This window comes from Pyrgilauda ruficollis, unplaced genomic scaffold (genome assembly GCF_017590135.1).
Source record: "Pyrgilauda ruficollis isolate IOZ18807 unplaced genomic scaffold, ASM1759013v1 scaffold34, whole genome shotgun sequence".
Lineage (NCBI taxonomy): Eukaryota > Metazoa > Chordata > Aves > Passeriformes > Passeridae > Pyrgilauda > Pyrgilauda ruficollis.
Window position 1 is genome coordinate 3,498,852 of NW_024524822.1, and position 21,172 is coordinate 3,520,023.

Sequence of the window (21,172 nt, forward strand, 5' to 3'; positions counted from 1 at the left end):
GGCCCCAGCTTGTTTGGCATTCCCAAGGCATGAGCTAAAGGATTTTCCCATTTAAACCAGCTATATATTCTAGCCCAAACAGGAACTTGGCTGTGCCAGTTTCCATCTCTCCACCCTGCTTCCCTGGCTGAGAAATTAGGAATTTGCTTGCTGGTGGGGCCAGAAAGACAAGAGAGGAGGTGGAAGGACCCCAGCCCATGCAGAGGATCCATCCCCTGCTCCTGGGCCCCATGGCCCCCCACAGAAGCAGAGATGTCCTACACTGCCCCATGGGACAGATCCAGTGGGGGGGCTTTGCTCATCCCAAGCATTTTGCAATGGCAAGCTGGAAAATGCCAGCTTGGGACTCAGACTTCTGCCTCTGCTTAGGCATGAGTGACTCACTGGGGTTTTTCTTCCCTTTGACAGCCTCTTGGGGTATTTTGGACAAGATTTTTGTCCTAGTGGGCTCTTGTGGATCTGATTCATGAGGGGCATGAGGAAAAGTTGGATTTTGCAGGGAAACTGGGAGAGGGAGGGGCCACAGCCCAGCCTCAGCCCCTCTCATTGCCCAGCCACTGGGGGGGTTTCCAATATTCCAATACACATATAAAGTGTCAAGATGTGGTGCTGATAAGCACTTGAGAAACGCTGATAGAATTAGATTGGATAAATAGGAAACAGCCAGGGCTGCTGGATCAGATATCCATGTCCTGATTTTTCACAGATGTTCCTATCGATCCGCTGGGAACAGACAGCCCTGAGCTCCTCACAAACTGGGTGCCAGGGACCAGCCATCTCCACACGGGCAGGAACGGCTGCTGGGAATGCAGATCCCTCTGGAATGCTGGCTGCAGGCAGGACAGCCCTGCAGGAGCCAGCTCTGAGCACCACAGCTCAGCGGAGCAACACCAAGCTCTGCCATAAAGCTCCATCCAGCTGAACCCCGCTGAGACCCTCACACCTGGGTGACCTTCACCAACTCCTCTGCATCCCAGGGGTCACCAGATGCCAACTTCTGTGGCTTCCAGCCATGGCAGAGGGTGAGCAAGCAGCCCACGTCAGAGAACTTCACACAGCTGCAAAACGAGAGGTGTGAGAGCCCACAGGAAGCAAAATTGAAGCTTTTTTTTTTTTTTTGGGAAACAAACCTGTCAGCTGTATTACAGAAAACATCACACACCTGGGTCAGTTACTAGGGATACATTTATGCATATGCATCCATATATGCATAGCTTTGCTGCTATATATAGCACCTTCCATCAGCAACACTCACTGGCTCAAAAAAAAAGACAGATGAATGTCCACAGACAGAGGAACTGAGGCACAACCAGATTATTTACAGCTCATTTCCAGAAGTACTCTTTGAAGTTAGAATCCAATTAATTTTATACCTGGGGAGAGATTTGCATTGGGTTTTCCGTCTGTCTGGGCAGGTTTTTCAAAAGGGCTTGGCTCTTACCTAGGCACCTAAAGCAGACTGTGTTTTCCAAGGAGCCCAGCATCCAGGAGCAGCTCCGTGGAGCACAGATGGGTTTGTCACAAGGGCAGCACTCTGTTCTGGAAGCCACTGGTCACTGAGCCCTTCTGAGGACACCACCCCATGGGTTGGATCTCCAGAGGTGAGGAGCAACCTGATCTGCTGCTGCCTTTGGTAGGCACCCATCCCACCCCTCCCTGGAGAGGCTGGCACCTCAGAGCAAAGAATTTCCTGCCCTGGAGAAAAAGAGGGGTTTGTGCTGGTTTGGATCCCTGAGCAGGCTCAGGCCAGGATCAGAGAGGCACCACTGCTGGCTCAGGGGAGGTGATGGGCACTGGTGGCTGGGGAAGGGCTGGACCACCCTGTGCAGTAGGCACAGCTCATAAAATCACTTTGGTTATTACCCAAATCTGCACCCACACTGCCAGGAGGGTTCCTCTTCTCTTTCCCCTGAAAAGCTGTGCCACTCTGGCTGTGGGCACTGCCTGGGCAGACCTCAAATCAGCCACACAATGATCAGCCTTGCAAACTCTTGGGGCAGAGGCTGGGTTTAGCCCTGCACTCAGGGCAGAGCTTCAATTCTCGGGGAATCAGCCATTCCTTCAGTGAGCTGTTATTCCCTCAGTGACACATGGGACACCTGCCACCAGCCCAGGGACAAATGTCCCCTCAGTGACCCTCACATCCCCGCAGCATCACCTGGGGAGACACCTCTCCCTCAGTGTTCATTGTGATCCTTACAGATTACATCAGATTTTATTTCCAAAATATTCATTCAGTCCCTGGCAGATTACCTTAGATTTTACCCAAAAAAATGTTCCTTCCAGCCATTAAAAATGACTGCAGGTTTTATCACAAAATTTTCTGTCTGCCCAACCTCCCCAAATTACCTGAGACCTTTCCCCAAATTTTCTCCCCCTGAGAATCCTAAGTGACCCCTTCAATTCTCTTCAGCAAGCCCCTCCTGATCTGCAGTGCCATGAACATCCCATCAGACACACATCCCACATGCCACCCCCAGCACAAGCCAGGAGCCCACAGCCTGGGAAGCTCTGATCCAGGCAATGGCTGCAGAGCATTGCCTTTGGACTTCTGAGGAAGAGACAGAGCTCCAAATGCACATGAAAGCCCCAGAGGCCAAGGTTTCCCAAGCAAACAGCTCCCACAGGAGGGCACGAGCAGCCCTGGCTGCAGCATCACCTGCCTGTAACGAGCTGACCCACAGGCTCCCTCCTGGCTCTGCAGCTCGTGGGGTAATTGCTGCACTTTTTTAGCCTTGCCTGCAGCCATATCGTGCAGCCAAGGCTGCCAAGCTGTGTCCAGAGTCAGGTGTGTTCAGGAAAAAAAGAATAATCAGCATCTAAAAAAAGGAAGGGGGAAAAAAAAAAAAAGAGAGAGAGAAAATTTTGATGCTAAACTCTGTTGCATCGAGGGTTTTTTTGGATGAACCAAATTGGCTGCCATTGAAGCAAATGGCAGATGAAGAAAACATTGACTTTCTGCTTGGGTCAATAAACAAGATAAATTGAGTGGGGAGTTGGATGTGGAACAGGGAACATCATCATTTGCCTGAGGAGGAGAGAGGGTTAAAGGCAGAGAGCTGAAGCAGGATATGGTTGTGTCTCATGTAAGGGTGTTTCACCTGGGAGCTCAGCACTGGCAGGCAGGAATTGTGCTGGCTCTGCCAAGGCTTGGAACTGTGCCATGGGACTGGGTCTGATGTGTTTAAAACAGGTGATCCCAGACCCAAACCCTGAGATGAGATGACAGGGGATTGCATTCCTGCAACTGAGCATCTGCTGGTGCCAGGGGCTTTGTCCAGAACGGGTGCCCAGCCTGTGCAGGGCTGAGACCTGACTGCTGCTGCTCCTGGAGAGGCCAGACCAACCCTGCCCCAGACCTAAGAGGCCAAGCATGGGATTCAGCTCATCCGCAGACACACACAGGACTGGTTGCTTTGGGCTCCTCCAAACTTACAGGGAGAAATTGGCTCATTTGTGGATGATCCCCCTGCCCTAAGGCAGTGAAAACAGCTGATCCCACAGAGCAGATCTCCAATGGCTGGAGAAGGCAGACTTGGGGTTAGCTTAGATGCAGACCTAGAGATGCTCTAATCTACTCCTGAGCACCAACAAATCAGTCCCAGCCTACAGCCCTGGAACTGCTTGTAATAGATGCTGGGGAGATGGAGGAGTAAGGCCTTGAGATCACCCACAGCATTGGACAGGTAAAACACCAGTTGGGAGAGACATTAAAGGCCTGCAGCGGAGCTGCACGATGGCAGAGACTGCAAGGGATGCATCAGGGAGCCAGTCCCACAGAAAATGATGAGAGCCACAGGCAGGTGTGCATGTGATGGGAGCATTCCCCCCCTCAGGCCAACCAGATCTCAGCCATCAGGTTCATTTCAGTTGCCACAGTGTGTCATGGTGAAGGATATTAGGTTTGAACCACAATTCACAGCGGTGGAGGACGTGGTTGTCACCATCCCTGCCTGATTAGATCTGTCAGAATCCATCAGCAGGAACTTTGCCTAGGAACCCTCTCTCCAGCTGCACATTTAGCAACAGGAGATTGATGACAGGAGATTAAAAAAGAGGGTAAGAAAGAAAGACAAGAGCATGTTTGCACACTGCAGGACCACCCTCCTTCTCCTGCACATCATACTTCACTCACCACCTTTATTTCAGTGTCTGTATTAATTAAGATAAATGGAAAAGCCTCTATGATAATCCAAGGTCTGCCTCAAGAGGCTGAGGAGGATGCCCAAAATGTAATTTGCTTCCTTTAGAAGATATTAGAAACAGCCACACAGACCCATGGCCCTCCATGGTCCCACCACGAACCCTGCAAACCACCAGAGAGCAATGGATGAAGATCTGGTGGATGCCAGGAGCATCCCTCAGAGTCCAGGGCAGCCTGCCGGTAGAGAGGGGAGTGTGAGCATCAGGAGGGCTCCCAGAGTGGGCAGGGAGCAAGGGAGGGCTGGTCCCCTCCCCAGTGTCCATGGCAGGGTGAGCCCCACTGCTCACTGGGGGATCCCTCAGCCTGACTCACTTCACAGCAGCAGCGAGAGAGCGACGCCAGCCCGAGGAGAGGTGAGCATTACCCAGAGCCTCACCCAAAATACAAGCCAAGACTCCCCTTTGACTACACACACAAGGGCCAAAGCACCAATTTTTCAGCCAATAAGCAGCAGCAGAAGCAAACCTCTGCAAATGTGACTTTTGGAAAAAGAGTCAAGCTGGAGGTTTTTGGAGGCAGAGCTCACTGGAGAGGCAAACTTGGGGATTTCTGAGCAGGAAAACAGTCAGTGGTTCTATTTTTGTCATTTCATCCAAACAGGCTTCTCCAGACATATTAGTGAAAAGCGGGGATCATAGCAAAGACTGAGCTTTACATGTTTCTCCAAGTTTTTCTCCTGATGGAAGGAGCACTGCAGAGCTGGAACACTGCCTGACTGCTTGCCCAAGGGCAAGGAACTTGCTTTTGGCATTTGGACTAATTCATATTAGAAGATTCTCATTTGACTTCAGCAATATTCATCTCCATCTATCCAAAACCAAACTGGGTGTAAAGAAATGCAAATGACATCAAAACTCCTGAGGGCCTGCCCTGCCACAGGAGAGCGTTCCCAAGAATAAAGCTCCGAGCAGGAGCTGGCATTTTGGGATCATCTGCAGACCCAGAGGGTGAAACACTGTCTGACTGTGGGCAGGCTGCAGGATGTGCCAGTGCTCCAGCCTCCTCATCTGTAAAATGGGGACAACAGCAGCTACCTGCCTCCCACTGTGCCACACAGTTAATTAATGTTCCTTTGAGTTGTGAAGATTAAAAGCAGCATAAAACCACAAAATAGCAGTTTATTATTATTATTATGAATGAAGCCTCCACTTCAGTGCCCTTAAAGCAGTGCTGCTGCAGACACTGTGAATTGCTCCCAGCAGTTCCACTACTGCTGGCATTCACAGGGGTTTGACTGCAGACTTCCAAGTCAGAGCTTTGAACATCTTGGGGAGGAAGAAAGAGAGCGGGAACAAACAGACAATCAGAAATTTCCACCACGTTTTGTGCTGCGCTCTTGGAGATGATACTCCCACAATGCTCCCACCCTCCTGGGGGCTGGAACAAAACAAACCACAGACAGCAGCATCTCTTCACCTCCTGTTCACTCCCTGCTTCACCTGCACAGGCTGGCATATCCTGGCATGGGGAATGTAGGAACAGGTTGTACTGTGAGGGCACAGAAACACCAAACTGGGATCACACTGCTTTAGGAAGAGTCCAAGAGATTGTCTCTATTTTTAACAGGTGGGAGAGGTGTAGCACAAGAAGCACATCAGAGGCAGAGCAATGTGGCTTAATTATGCAGGGGCATGGACAGACCTCTTGTTCCAGCTGTTCCCAGATGTTGGCATCATCCAAATAATTTCCTGTCCTCCCAGGGGCACTGCAGGGAGGGGCCACAGGAACCTTCCTCACTCATCCCCTCAGCCTGGGGCTCTCTGGCCCCTCCAAACCCTCGTTTACCCTTATCCAATGCCATAAGCATCAAACCTGGAGGAGCAGCTGCCCAGTGCCCATCAGAACCCTTGAGCCAATCCCCAGTCCCTGTCCCAGTCCCACTCTCAGTCTCTGTCCTGCCACAGGTGGTTTTGAGTTGGTGAAACCAGATTTACACACAGGAAAAGGAAGTTCAGATCCCGGTTCAAGTACTTCAGGCAAGTCTCCTTTCTCCACCTACGTTCCCTGCATTATTTAACAGAGGACCAGCATTAATTCCTTGGCTGCCCCTTGCACACCTTCAACCTGCATCCCCTGAGGTAGAACCCCCTCCTTTGATGCCTCTGCAGCACTTGGCATTCTGCTTTGCTGACCCTCAGCCAGTCTCCCCATGCCCTGGCACTGCAGTCCTGTGGCTCTCCATGCCCCCAGCACTGCCACTCACCCTCTCCAGACCCTTCCAGCGTGCCTGGCTGTAGGACTGAGATGCCTGCAGCACACAGTGGCTGTGCTCCTCCCAACGCGCACCTTTCATGTTTAATTCAGCAGCTGCTTTAGTTAATCTATTTTTTAATAATTCATCCCTTCCATCTTAATTTTGGTAGTTGTTGAAAATCCCTAATAAAACATTTAGGGGCTCTTTTACTGGAGCAATGGCATGATTTACTTGATGGAATCCAGTCTTTGATGTCCTGTCTTAATTCCCTCCCTCCCACCGTGCCTCAATCCTGTTTATCACTGTGCCGGAGGTAAGAGGTTCTTGTTGAGTTTTGTAGCACTTGAGACGCTTGGTCAGCGTTAATAATTCAACTGCCCCACACAGCTTAGACAAATCTTGTAGCAAAACAGCCTCTTCCTTTTATTAACAGCTCCCTCTGCCACCATGGACAGGGGAATGGGCTGGGACGCGGAGCAGAGGGACCAGGCTGAGCATCCCGACCTGGCAGAAGCACCAGGAAAACTTCACAGGTGCCAACTGCATTGTTGGGAGAATATACACCCTTTTACAAGGCTTGTATTTCATCCTCTACAGCCAGAATGGGGAAACATGCTGGGTTTCTGCATCTGTAATTGGGGAAGAACAGATGGTGGAGGCACAGTTGGAAGTAATACGGCCATTAAAATAATCTATACAGCTTGTAATTCCCCCTCATGTGGAGGCAGAGGAGGACCTGCCTCTGCCCGAGTGCCACCCAGGCTGCAGGAAGGGTGGGCACAGGTTTGGGCTTCTTTCTGTTGCTGGGATCTTTTGGTGGGTTTTGGTGGGTTTTACTATTTCCCTTCACCTGGGATGCTCCTCTTGAAGTGATCAGAGGAGCCAACAGCTGAACCAGGGCTGCTTCCCCTGGGGATTATTTAACTCCCATGTGCCATGTGGAGCACATTTTCTGCCCATATCACCCACTTAGAGCAAATTCTAGCTTTATACATGTCTTAATGGTAGAAAAAGGGCAGAAGAAAGCCCCAAGCACTTCAGAGAGATCAGGGCATCTCAACAGTTAAGTTTCAAATGGGGATGATGTGAGAAAGAATTATGGAAAACCCCTTCTGTTGATTGATGAAAATCAAAACCTCTCAGGGGAGCACACAGGCTTTGCCATCCCCTCTGTCACCTACAGGTCCTGAGAGTGAGAAAATGTAAAATAAGAGCAGGAAAGTTGCCCAAAAAAGCCCACATGTACAGCCAATATATGGAAATTTATGTCCTTGTTCTGCATGATGTAGGTCATGGTTTCAGAGACCTCTGTGCCCTCCAAACACCCCAGTCACCACTTTGCTTGGTACCTCTTGATGGATGAAGGTTTTCCCCTAGGGTTTGATTATTGCTTTGTGGCCAATTGCTTTTCCACACAGTCATACTATGGAAAAGGTCCTACTTCAATACAAAATTGAGAAAATGGGTGAAATCTTTAAAAAATCACACTGGCTCAGACCCAGAGGCATCCACAGCCTGATTGATGGAGGGGAGAAGGAAAGGGAATTGCAGCAGCCTCCCCTGGCCCTGAACCCAAGCACCCCAGGTCCCTTGGGCACCCTGCTTCCCTACAAGACCTCCCCAGGCAGGACAGAATGATTTTCTCAGGTCGAAACCTCTCTGTTGCGCTTAAAATCTTCCTTGTACTCACAGAAGCAAATCCAAATCCAACCTCTCCAAATCCTTACTCTGTGCCTGGAACACGAGGGAGCCAGCAGGACATTACCTTGGCAGCTGGCTTTGCTTTATGGAACTGTAAGTATATTTTTTTAATGGGCTGGCGGCAAGAAAGATGTGTTTCCAGGCTCAACAACATCCAAAATTAACTGCAATTCATTTCAGAAGGGGCAAAGGGGTGGAGGAAGGGGGAACGCGAGCCTGAAACCCGCAGAATATAAAAGCCTTGAAAGAAATTGCCAAAAATCCCCTGCATCGCTGCCTTCTGGCTCTGGGAAAGAGATTAAAAACCGGAGCAGCATCAGGCTGAAGCAGACGTCACAGAGGCCACCCAGGGCCATGCTCATGCTCACAGAAGACTCTTCCTCCTTATTATTTTCCAGCCTTTGCCAGCACAAAGCTGTGCCCTGCTCCTCCCCTCTCCCGGCACACCTGAACCAAGCAGGTGCTGCTGCCTCCTGTGACCAGGGATTCCCACCTCTGCAGGCTCCTTGGGGATTTCTGACTTCACCATCAGCATTTCACCCTTCTCCTCGTGCCATTTCTCCTCACGTGCCTTCGTTAGCCCTGGTGCAGCTCTCTGGCACCTAATTTGAGTGACCCTTTAGTGACTAATTTAATTACCCCGGCCCACAAACTGACAGACAGCTGTTAAAAATGGTTATTGCATTATTAATACGCTCCAGTAATTTCCCATTAAAACTATACTGTTAATAATTTTTTCCCCTGTATTTCTTCCCTCTTAATTAGTCTATTTAAAACTTTGAAGGAATATTCTTTTTATGGTAAATGGGAGCGTCGAGCAAATTACATTTTTGATTGAATACTTCTGTGATAGGCCAGCAAATAAGACCGTTGAGTTGTTAATTATTGTCAGAGTTTCACACGATGCCTGCTAATGAGGCAGTCAATCTTCCCTGCCATTCCCAGAATATTAATGGAAGCCATTGGTATTGATTTTGTCACCAGGAAAGGTAGGAAATCCTCCTGCTTGGGGGACTCCAGGGGGGATCTGCACTGGGAGGGGACACTGAGGGGACCAGAGACCTTGGGATGGGGTCAGGCAGGAGGGCTTGAAGCTGGTGGAAGCTCTGGAAGCTCTTGGATGTGCCAGTGGCAGCTTGTGCAGCTCACAGGCCCAGCAGGGGGGTTGGCACATTCCCACAGGGGTCAATCCCATCCACAGGCACACCCAGGCAGGACAAGTGACAGAGGGGGGACACTTCCTGCCAGACATGCTGGTCCCTGTCCCCTCCCTCTGTGACTGCCTCTTGATTTTGAAGAATATCAGATAGACCCCTTATCTTTCTGTTATAATACAATTTTTTTTTCCTTTTTTTAAGGAAAGGAAAATACCTGATCTGTCTGGACTTCAGCAGATAACCTGATAGAGCTGTGCATGGAAGTTATGAGTAAAGGAATGTGGATAAGGACTGACATGAAGCCACGAGGAGGCCCAGAGACTGTACAAAAACAGCCTTTGAGTTGCGCTGGGAGATGTGACAGGGAGCTTTTTGTACCATTTCTCTATCCTTTCAGGCCCTGATCCTGTTTGATTTTCACGCTAATGATCTCACTGGAGAATGGAGGAGTTTGGCAGCAGTCTGTCTGTGTTGAAGTCAGAGGGATTATTTTCCCCATGAGGCTCCCACTGCCCAGCTCAGAGAGCAAGAGCAGGGTGGGGCAGTGCCCACTGCCATCCTCAGTGCCAAAGCCATCTCCTGACAACAGCATCTTGGCCGAGCCAGAGGGAATCCCACCAAAACAGATTTTGTCACAGGATAAGTGAGACTGAGGCCCCCACCCCAGAGCAGTGTCTGTGACCGATGTTCTGGCTGTCCCATTAATTCCACCCCCTGGGTGGGCAGGGATCTACAACTCCCTGAGTTCCTTGGCACATATGTGCCATTGAAAGATGCCACAGGTGTCCTGCTCCTGCATCCAAAGCAGGGATGAGCAGCACAGACCCTGTTCCCCTTGGGCTCTGGAGGCTGTCCCTGTGGCAGAGCCCAGCCACAGGTGTGGCCTCCTCTGCCTTCAGTGGCCACATCACCCTGAGCTCATCCACCTGAGAACTGTGGGGCTGACTTTGCCAGGACTGTGCAGCACCGAGTCCAAGCAGAGCCCTGGATTTCCTAAATAGATCACCCAGCCCTTGCTGCTGGGTTTTATTTCAGTCGCTTTGCTCTGAGGCAGTGCCTGACCCAGAGACCTGCAGGAGTGATGCTGAATGCAGACACTGTGCTGGCTCTGCAAACCAGCTCAGCTCCCTCTGAGCTGCTCCAGCCTTCCCAGCCCAAACCTCTCCCAGCCCTGCTCCCTCTGGGAAAGCCAGGACAGACCGGATGAACCTTGCAAAACTCACAGTCCATTTTAGCAGGTGAGCTGCTGACACAGGTCACGCTGTCACAGCTGCTGCCAGAGGTCAGAGCTGAGGGACAACACTCCAGCTACTCCAGCTGGGCTTTGCACAGCCAAACCTGCTCCTTCCCCAAAAATGAGATTGTTTGGGCTATTCTGGGAATGCTCTGCCTGACCTGGTGATTCAGGGAAAGATGTGTGTGTAGGAGAGGTGGTTGGAGTATCTGTGGGAAGGCTCCCAACTCTCTGAGTGCCCTGTCACCCACAGCTGCACAGCTGGAATGACACCAAGAGACAGGGACAGATGGAGGACAATGCCCAGCCTCCACAGGAGCAGCCTCCCATCCCTCCCATTCCGAGGCAGGATTTTCTGTGGTTTCTTTTCCACCCTGGAAAGCAGCAGATTTGCATTGCTGCTCCCCAGTTACAGGTGGTGTCCCCCCACCCAGCCACCCTTGCTGCTTCCAAGTCCATCTGCTGCCCACTTGTGCTTTTTTAAGCAAGACAGGTGCTATTTTTACTGCAGTGAAGTTTTCCATACTAAACACTCCTTTTCCCTTTATATAAAGCAAGCTTCAATAATTCCTCAGGGTCCACTTCCAAGCTGGTATTTTATGATTCTGTAAAAAGAGGAGGTTTCCATTTATAATGAATTGCCTGTGATGCAGCATATCCCAATTTTACCAGGAAGAAGGGACCCTGTAACCCTCCTGAGCTCCCAGTGAGATGCCATGAAAAGCCCTTGAGGTCAATAGCATTGCCAATGCTATTCCTCTATCAGTTATCAGCTGTGTTCAGGCAAAAGTTATGGCTTTTACCTCCCAAAAAGTCATTTCACTCCCCTAGTCTGGTACTGAGGCGAATCAACTCAAACCCAGGAGTGCTCCTTCCTCTTGGACTCAGCTCCCACCTCCCAGGCAGGAGAGTGGGAGGGATTGGTTTGGATTTGCCTATGGTCACATCAGGGAGGAATGATCTGCTCCTCCCTGAAGTCCTGGAGAAGTTCCTGCAGGGAAGAGAAGCAGCCAGGTCTCCCAACACACACAGTGCTGAATCCTTGGCTCAGGTAAGCAGAGAGCCATCCCTGCCCCCAGAGCTGTCCCTTCCCTCAGGAGCCAGCAGGAATGGGGAGTGTGAGCCACTGTGGGCAGGGGGGTTGGACAGATGACCTGTGAGGTTCCTTCCAACCCAAACCATTCACCAAACCATTCTGTGTTTCTGTGATTCCATCTGCTGATGAGCCATTTATCTATTCAATCACAACTTTATCATAACTCTTTTAAAACTCCTCAACTATGGCTCCAGAGAACCCACAGTCCAAACCCACAGTCAGAACTAACACCTCCAGCTCTGGCCTGTGTTTGATACACACTGATTAAAAAAAAAAAAAAAAAGGGGAGACTGAAGAGAATGAAGAGACTTCTCTCTGCAAAAGCTCAGTGCATATTTACTCAGCATCCTGCCTTAATGCTCAGCTGCTTCATTTGTGTCACTCTAAGCCCTGAGCAGAAGCAGGGAAGTATTAGCTGGGGTTTAATTGTGTGCTGCTGGGTTCTGCACAGCTCCCCACGAGCTGCTGCTGGGAGAGAGCCCTGTGGCAGGGCTGGGATGGATGTGGGAGGCAGTGACAGGGGACAGCCACCAGCCAGGAGGGAGAGCAGCAGCAGGGGACACTCCCCAGCCTGGGACAGACAGAGAACAGCTCTGCCTTGCACACAAAGTGAAACATCGGTTTGCATGCAGCTACCCAGCCCTGTGGCACCTGGGATGAACTCTGCTGTGCACTGCCCAGGCCTCCTGTTTGCAGGAGGCAGGAGTGGGTTGTCCCCCCAGAACTCATCCAGCTGCTGAGCCAACACTCCTGAACGTGTCCCAGTGCATCTGGGGGCTCTTCATCCCCTGCAGGCCTCCCCTCCAGCCTGCTCCATGTGAGCCACTTCTGTTCCCTCTACTGGAGGTGAAACAGGCACTGGACAGGTCATACACAGACTGTGGTCCATCCCCATCCCTCCTTCCCAGCCCTGCCAGCCCAGCCTGCACTCAGATCAGCCCTGCTGGAGTCCAGCCCTGAGCGTGGCACAGCCTGTGGCAGTGGGTCCCCAACTGCACCCATCTAACTTTTGATAAAAGGCTCTTGGTCGCAGTCAATAGCATCTCATAATATCAAAAACACCGCAGGAAACATCAAGAGCTGAATTGATTATGGCACAGTAATTCTTCAGGCAGTGAAAGCAGGGCAATTCCCAAGATGGGATTATTTTTTTGCAAGGCTTCACCTAATTTTCTTGATGTTATTTTCCCCCCGCTCACTCCCCAGCCCTCCTTCCAAACCTCTCCAGCTTTGCACTGCTCTTTGATTTAGTCCCTGAAAACAATATTTTGTTTAACACAGTTAAGTTTCCCAGCAAAGTGCCTGGGAAAGCATCACCACCTCCTGGATTGCTGGGACTAAAACATGTGCAGCAGGAAAAAGTCAAGGAAGATTTTGCTTTTGGCTCTGCAGTCAGCAGCCCACTTTGGGGAGACCGGAAAAAGTCCTGACAAGAACTCAAAACACCTAAATCAGAAAAGGAGACCAAATGCACAGACCAATAGGGGAATGATACAAAATCTATGCAGAGTGGAGGCAGTGGATTTTCAGTCTGATCCAGCCTTGACAAAGCATGAAAAGGTTTTGTGAGCTAGTGGGCAAGGCCACACAGGACACATCATTCCTGCCCTGTGCAACACTGGAATTGCCTGTAAGCCATGAATTGAACTTCTTCTTGCTTCTAAACTCACTTTGAGCTGATTTTGCTCCTTTGCCTGGAGTTGAGAGGGCCAGGGAGGGTCTGCAGAGCATCCCTCCTACATCTGGAAAATGTGGAATGAGAAGGAGCAGCACTGCATGAGCAAAGTTACTCTGAGAAAGTAACTGCCTGGAAAGTGCTGCACTAAAGCCACAAAGGGCATTTTTTCCTAATAAATCACCCCAAGAGCGAGGGTGACATCCTGGAGTGGAGAAAATCCCTGGAGGGCAGCAGCCAGAGCAACAGGGCGCTGCACTGAGGAGTGGAAACATCACCCTGCCTCTGCTGCTGAGGAGCAGGAGCTGAAACTAATTAACTTCACTCGTCTTCATGGAGCACAGCCGTCCTGGGTCACTGGCTGTGCCCAGCCCTGGCTGCCCTGGGGTGAAAATCAAACAGGAGCTTTGCCCCTTGGCCTGAGCTGCTGTCCCTCATCCCTCCACAGTGAGACCGTGTTCCTCTGCAGCAGCACGTGCATCCCCTTTTTGCCTTCAGCAACTAATAAATCCCCATAAAAATCAGCCTGGAGGTCTTTCTTCCATGGTGCAGCATATCCTGCCTTTACAAGGAAAAAGGGAGTCTGGGACTCCCCCTGAGCTCCCAGCCCTTTCCAAGAGCCCTTTCCAAGCCTGCCAGGGACAATATCTTCTTGCAGTGCCCTAAAAGAAGGACAAAGCTGTCCTGCTTGTGTCCATCTCCATTCCTGTCATCTCCACAGAGGTGGTTTTTCCTCCCTGGCTGTGGAGCCTGTCACAGGTTCCTGGCACACTCCCAGGAACATTTTGGCTCCACTGAATTTTATTAGTTTTGTCCTTTGGCTGAAGTGATGTAGCAATCGTTACAGGAAATAAAAACAGGAAAGGAAGAGTAGATCCCATCCACATCAGGCAGGGTGTAGGCAACTGAAATCTCATAAGAACTGGTTTTTGGATGGTGCCAGTTCTTTCCACTGGGTTGTGTTAAGAAATAAGTGAAGAAAAGGCATTTCCCAGTATCACTGCCCCACCCAGGCATCCTCCCAGCACCCTGTCTGGGCCAGGGTAGGAGCTGCCAGGTCCTTCCTCCTGCAAACCTTCTAGTCCCTTTCTCAGGCAGGAAATGCAAACAAAAGCAAAGGTAATAAAACTCAAATAGGGGTAAAAAATTGTAATTCAGGAAAAATAGTACAGAGAGGCTGTATAAAGAGAGAGGCCAAGGGGCTGTGCTTTGAACAGGCAGCTACAAAGCACACTCCAGCCGCTGGTTAACAGAAAGCAAAGGCAGCGACATAAAAACAAATAACAACATCAAACAGGGAGGGAAAAACACCTTTCAACACAGGAACCCAAGGTCTGATTTTGCTACCTTGCATCACCCTTTCTGCTAAGCATTCACAGTGTGTTCGAGCCCAGCCTCCCCCTCCAAACCCTCAGTACCACTTCTTGTCTCAGCCCTGGCAGGATCCTGCTCCCCACAGATGCCACATGGACGGGTGGATGGACACACAGCTACAACAGCAGATCCATGTGGAGAATGTGGAAAAGCTACAGAGCCCAGTGCCAGACCCTTCTCTGTGGCAGGAGATCCCAGAGACATCAAAGGGAATCATTCTGGGTGTGAGACAGAGTTTGCAGATTTGGCAAGTGTGGGGTATTTTTAATTGTCTCAATAAACATATAAACAAAATCTGTTCACTCGCTGGGTTTTTTTCCCTCCTGGGCTCTGCAGCACCATGGACGAGAGGAACTGCAATCACTCAGCTGCCAAACTTGTAGCTGGTGCTCCCTGTGAAGGATTTGCCCACGAGCCAGGCCCAAATTTACATCCCCTGTGCCTAAGAGGTTTGATCATTTTCTGTGCAGTTTTACAGCACAGCATTAAGACCTCAAAATGCAGTGAGTTCACACAGCAGAGAACAGAGAGTGAAGCTCAGCATTATTGCAGCAGGAGTTACTAAAAACCTGGACTGAGGGAAGGCTGAAATGTTCCCTGGATTCTGGGCATGAAGGATGCCAAGGCTGCTGATGGACCAGGAAGAGACAGGTTGAGGGCAGTAAAATTCTTGCACTGCCCCAGAGGTGTTGGGTTGTTTCACATTTCAATTCTTACCTACCCTAGATACTTCCTGGGTAATTTCAGCTCCAATTTTTTGGGGGGAGGTTCCCCTCTATCCCCATCACACCTGTCCCCTAATTCTCTTCTTTTGCTGCTCACACCCCTCGGTGGCTGCCGCAAGATTACATCTCCATTTAGTCACCCCGTGGCGAAGCGAGACGTACCTGACTCTTCTAACCTGCTCTCATAAATCACAGAGGGAGGCAGGGAGGAGGAAAAATCCTGGTAAGCAGCCAGGACAAAGCTCAGCTGACAGCTGCAGGGCAGGGGCTGATGGCTGCCTCGCTGTAAAGCATCTGTCCCTGCTCTCCAGGGGATGAGGCCAAAGGCTGCCTCTATTCCAAAAGATGCTTCTCCACCACTTTCTGAGAGACAACACAACACCCCATTCTCATGGGGTGATAAGAAACACAGGGCAGAGCCCAGGGACATTATCTGTGGGGACGAGGGTGTCTCTGTGATGTGCACAGTAATGAATTGCCCTCTCTGCAGGAATGAGTAAGTTGTGCCTGCTGATGCAATGATCAATTTGCTCCATCACACAAAGCTGTCCATTCATCTTGGCCATCGACTGCAGCCACTCACACCTTTTTATTGCCCCCAATGGAGCAGGGGGCTCTGCAGGAGAGCCACAGACCCCTGATCAGGAACAGCCTGGAAAAGGGGCTTCCCCTCTGTCCCAGGCTCCTGGCCGAGGGTCCCCATGGCACTGAGCACCCCGAAATCACAGTCTGCTTTGCTCCAGGGGGCAGCAGAAAGGAAAGAAGGGAAAAAAGATCAAGTTCCCATGGCATCCCCTGCACAAATGGCAAGAAGAGCTGGCAGGGTGCCCTCTGCCTGCATGCCATATCCCATCCCACACGGACCTCCTGACCTTGAGGGATGCTCACCTGCAGCTGCACCCATTCATCTGTGCTCCTGCAGACCAGGAAGGAGGTTGAGGCACAGACAGATGAGTTTTGCTGCTGCAAATAGCAGGGACAGCAAAGCTGTTTCCACACTCTCCAGATACCCTTTGCCTTTCTCATCCACTTCATTTTTCATCCTCCTCCACTCCCAGGGAGCCTCACACCACAGTGATCACCACTGACTTGCAAAATCACAAGTGCCTAAATCATTGCAAAACCCCTTCAAAATACCACTCAAAATGCCTGTAAGGCTGGGGCAGCAGTGAGGCTGCAAGAGCACAGCATGGCTGAGCTGGTGAATGCCATGGGCAGGGAGAAAAAGCTTTGCTCCCATCCTTGACAGAAGACAGGACTCATGAGGGCACAGAGAGGGGGAGCAGAGTGTTCTGCCTCAGAGAGAATTGAAAATAATAAAATAACAAACAAATAAAGAAAAAGTAGAAATAAAAAATCCAGTTGATTGTACTTTGGCAAAGAATTCAGAGAGCAAAGGGGCACACTTGGGAGCAAAACGAAGATAAATCGACAGCGAGTTCAAGAGAATTCATTCTGCTGCTGAACACTTGTCTCTCCATCAGGACATCTCAAAGGCTTGTCAAGCAAAGGCAAGGCTTTTATTTGTTTCTATGGTTGCCATAACGATAGAGCTGTATGTCATGTCAGGCAGCAGCTGAGGCTCGTGCCTCTGATTTATAGCTGCTCAACAGAAATTACCAACTTTTCTCCAGAGCGGGTGGCACAGTGAACCGTGACCACTGGGCCTCTGCCAGTGCTGTGCTCTGCCCCCAGGGCCAGCTCTGCTCTTGGTCCCCCATAGCTGTGTGTGCCCCAAGGGATGCTTTTATTATCCCCTGCAGAGATGTTTTTATTATCCCCTACAGGACATTTTTATTATCCCTTGCAGGGATGCTTTTATTATCCCTGCAGGGGTGCTCGGTGCGGGGGCAGCAGGACCTGGGGGCTGTGGCTGTGGGTCCTTCCCATACACTGCCACAATTACAGCATTTCCTGACCCACAGGACAAGCTCTACCTTCCAAAGGCTCAAGCAGAGATGGCAAGGTGCCCAGGGAAGGCCAGCAGAAGGATTGAACACCTAACAGTAATTTGTTTAACAAAATGTTATAGACTACTGTGTTTAACACCAGATAATGGGAGAAATACAGGTAAGAGAGAGTGATGGGAAAGGAAGCAAAGAGGGATCTTGAAAACAAGCAAGACAAGGTGGGACTGGGATGTATTTCCTGTCCTGGCAGGGGATGTGCTGCCAGGACAGTCTGCCCAGTGTGGGACCCCAGGCTGTGGGGAGAGCCCTGCAGCACTGCTGGCCAAGCTCATCTGAACAAAGATGTCACCGTGAGCGTGGCTGTCACAGTCCCAGGCTGTGACTGATGCGATCCTTGTGTGGAGGATCAGAGTCTGGGGTCGAGGAAGGGATGCTCAATATGGTCACTGATAAATTATATATGCAAGTTTCATTAACTCTAAGCACTCTCATTCCTAATTTATGACGCACAGCCAAGCAGCAAGTTTTGCACACTGCTATGTCCTGTCCCCTGAAGCCCCTGGAGCATCCTGAGGGGGATGTTTGCACAAAGCCTGCTGGCTCCTGTTTGCTGGAAGTTTCTCTAATGACTTGGCTGCAGCAGGGGAAGGTTTTGGCCCTTCGTTCCCGTCCACCAAAGTACAGCTTGTTGCACTGCCCAGCAGTGAAACACACAGAGAACAGCATTGGAGGCAGCATTTCCCCAGAGAGCTGCTGAAAGGCCGAGCCCCACCTGTCCCTCTGCATCTCAAGCATCTTCATAAAAACACAAGACCACATTTGAACCTTTAACCCGCCGAGTTGTAAAGACTTCATCACTTGTTTTCTCCAAAGCAGGCTTTCTGCCATTTCCCTCCATTAAACTCTTCAAGACAAGTGACCCCAGAGCCAAAGGTGTCAGACTAATGAAAGGTCTGCAGGAATGCAGCACGCTTGTTATCACAGACACAGAAGGAACACAGCACTGAGCCACCATCACAGTGACACAGGACAGCAAATGGGGCACGGCGGGTGCTGCAGCTGGTGGAACACAGCCCAGGGTCTGCCCCGTGGCACGGAGATGGGACTGTATTAAAGCCCAAGCACTGCAGGTTCAGGAAGAGTTTCTTCATTGGAAAAGGGCTGCCAAGCAGTGGAAGGGCTGCCCAGGGAGGTGGTGAAATTCCCATCCCTGGAAATGTTCAAAAAGTAACTGAGCTTGGCACTCAGTGCACTGGTCTGGGTGACAAGGTGGGGATTGGTCACTCACTGGATTAAATCCTTGAGGTCTTTTCCAATCCAAACGATTCTGTGATTCACCTGCAGGAGCTCCCAGCATGGAGAGACAGCAGTGCTGCCACAGTCCCAAAGCCAGGAAACCCCTTCAGGCAGAGGGAGGGGTGGCTGTGTTTGAACACCTACACCTTGGACCACCTGATGTGCTGGATCACCACCTGAACATCTGAACCACCAAAACTTCTTCCCTGAGAAGCTGCTTGTGTCAGTCCAGAGGTAAGGCAAAGAAGCTGCAAGATAAGCAGCTCTGAAAATACCTTTCTCATTGCATGAAAGCGCCCAAGAACCTCAGAAGAGGGTTCCAGCCACCCCAGGGTGCTGAGGATCCCGAGCTTGCAGCTGCTCGTTTGAGAAGTGTTTCAGTTCTAATGTAGAAATAATAGATTGATTTTCACTTCTCACTGTATCTGTGAAACCTTCCATAATTCAACATCAAATATTTATTATTGCATTTATTAAAGTTTTAATAATTCAGCAACTCCTGTGTGTAAGATACAAGTGCCGTGAACTCACACCTCCCTTATTCTACCTGAGCCACTCCAATATTTATACCTGAAATTCTCAGTTCAGGTTCCCTTTATGAGGGGAGCAGGCAAAAGCCTTGTGCCAAAACCTCCCCTCCTCCTGCCTGGCATTCATCCATCCCAACAGAGACTTTTCCACAAGGAGCAGTGCCCAGAGACAATTACTGCACTGGAGCAGAAAACAAGCTTCTGAGCCTCTACCTTCACTGAGGCACTTTTAATGAAGACGTGAGGAGGAAAGAAATAAATAATGTTCTCTTGGCACTTTGGCTTGGAAAATGTTAGCATAAACCCCTTCCTTTCTCAAATTAAAAGCAGAAGTTGCTGCAGACAAGAAAAACAAAGGCCCTAAAAGAGCCAAACTGTGATGGATATGTACCACTGTCTTTTTTCACAGGAAAGGGAACAAGCACTAATTAGCAACAAAAACACACACACTTGGAAGTGAGGACATCTTTTGGATGCCAGTCCTGGCTCTGCCATAGCTTTTGTAGGCACTTGCTTCAACTACAGCCCTGCCAAGATGATGGGACAGAAGAATGGAAATCCATTCCTCATCACTTTGGGAAAGACAAGACAGAAGAGGAGGGGGGACACAAGGATCCTGCTGGTGCCCAGGGAGATGATTCATAATACAACCAAGGATTTTCAAGTCAGGAAATTGTGTCTGGAGTCAACAGGAGAAAGCAGAAAGAAGGAAGGGAGGGAGGGAAGGAGGGAGGGAGGGAACCTGGAGTCTCCCTGGCACCCAACAGTCACATGCTCAATCTTAATTTAATAGGAGAGAGGGGAATGCACACTAAATACCTTCAGAATTAAACCCTTTTAATTTACAGTTAAACCCTTGTAAACCAGACAAAAGAGGATAACCACCACCAAGGTAATCAGCAAAATGTCCAGGCATTCATTGAACTCCAAAAAGGAAAAAAAAAAAAAAAAAACAAAAAAAACAACCCTCTAATTGTATAATTATTGGATGAGCAACATGGCCTTTCACCCTTCATGAGCATCCCAGCAGATACCAGTGGCTGGGTGGATGTGATATAGGTATGAGTTCCAGAAAGATGACAGCCCCTCCATCCCAGTAAATGCATCCATTTAAGCACTGCAATCAACATTACATTTAAGCCACTCTCAAACTGCCTTGCCACAGGTTCCTACCAATTCACCTGCCTGTACTGCAGATTTCAGAGTTACACACTCAGGCCTGGCCTAGACCCATCAGCCCAAAGAGCCTGGAGAGCAATCACATCAGATTTCTTATTGGAAGGAAATTAATCAAACCTATTATCACAGAAATTACTGCATCCTCAATAACAATTTAAAGAGCAGTATAGGCACTCAAGCATGAAGAAAACGAGAAATCTGCTTCCTACCTGACATCTGCTGGATCTTCAGTCACCAGAACATCTGTCTTGCAGCTGGCAAGGGGATTGATGGAAAGCTCCACGGGGGGCACCACGAAGCTCTTACTGACTGGCAGCCACAGCCCTTGACCCAGACTGTAGGTGGACCTGGAAAAAGGACAATCATGTCACACAAGAACAGCGTGTCCACAGGGAATGGTGGCCCTCCACTGCCTGCTCGGCAGGCAGAGCTGTGGTGGCACCATGAGATAAGTCAGTGATTTAGTCCTGTTCTGAAAGCCAGATGGGAGAGAAATGACTTGAGATGTGACAGGAGAACATGGAGATGGGAAAAATGTTCTTTTTATTCCAGGAGGAGTTTCTGTACGTGCTGTTGTCACATTTGCTGAAGGGGCAAGAGGGGAACCCTTCTCTGCCTGCCAAAAATGGATGAATCTTTCAGGTCTGTCACAGACAAATGACACTTGTCCCATCACCAGCACAAGAATGAGCTGGGATTGACCAAAAGGGTGCATCCACTGGGATGTCCTTGTGGCTCTTCCTTCCCAAATGTCCCAGCTGAACCCTCCTCTGACTCACCTGAGTATCTTCTCTGGCGCCTGCTCTCCCGTGACCAAGTCATATCCCCGCTCCAGCGTCGTGTAGGGCCAGGGCCTGGGAGGAGAGAGGGCAAAAGCAGCTGAGCCCATCTCTGGGC

General features: G+C 50.0%; 1 protein-coding gene across 1 annotated transcript in view; it reads right to left on the minus strand.

Moving 5' to 3' along the window:
- Nucleotides 1–21,172, minus strand: part of ASTN2 (astrotactin 2) — a 264,180-nt gene that overhangs the window by 157,914 nt on the left and 85,094 nt on the right. The window contains exons 8-9 of the mRNA XM_041475041.1: nucleotides 21,055–21,129; nucleotides 20,485–20,622 (exon numbers count right to left, since the gene is read on the minus strand). Coding sequence (XP_041330975.1) covers nucleotides 20,485–20,622; nucleotides 21,055–21,129 — 213 coding nt within the window. The remainder of the gene's footprint in view (nucleotides 1–20,484; nucleotides 20,623–21,054; nucleotides 21,130–21,172) is intronic.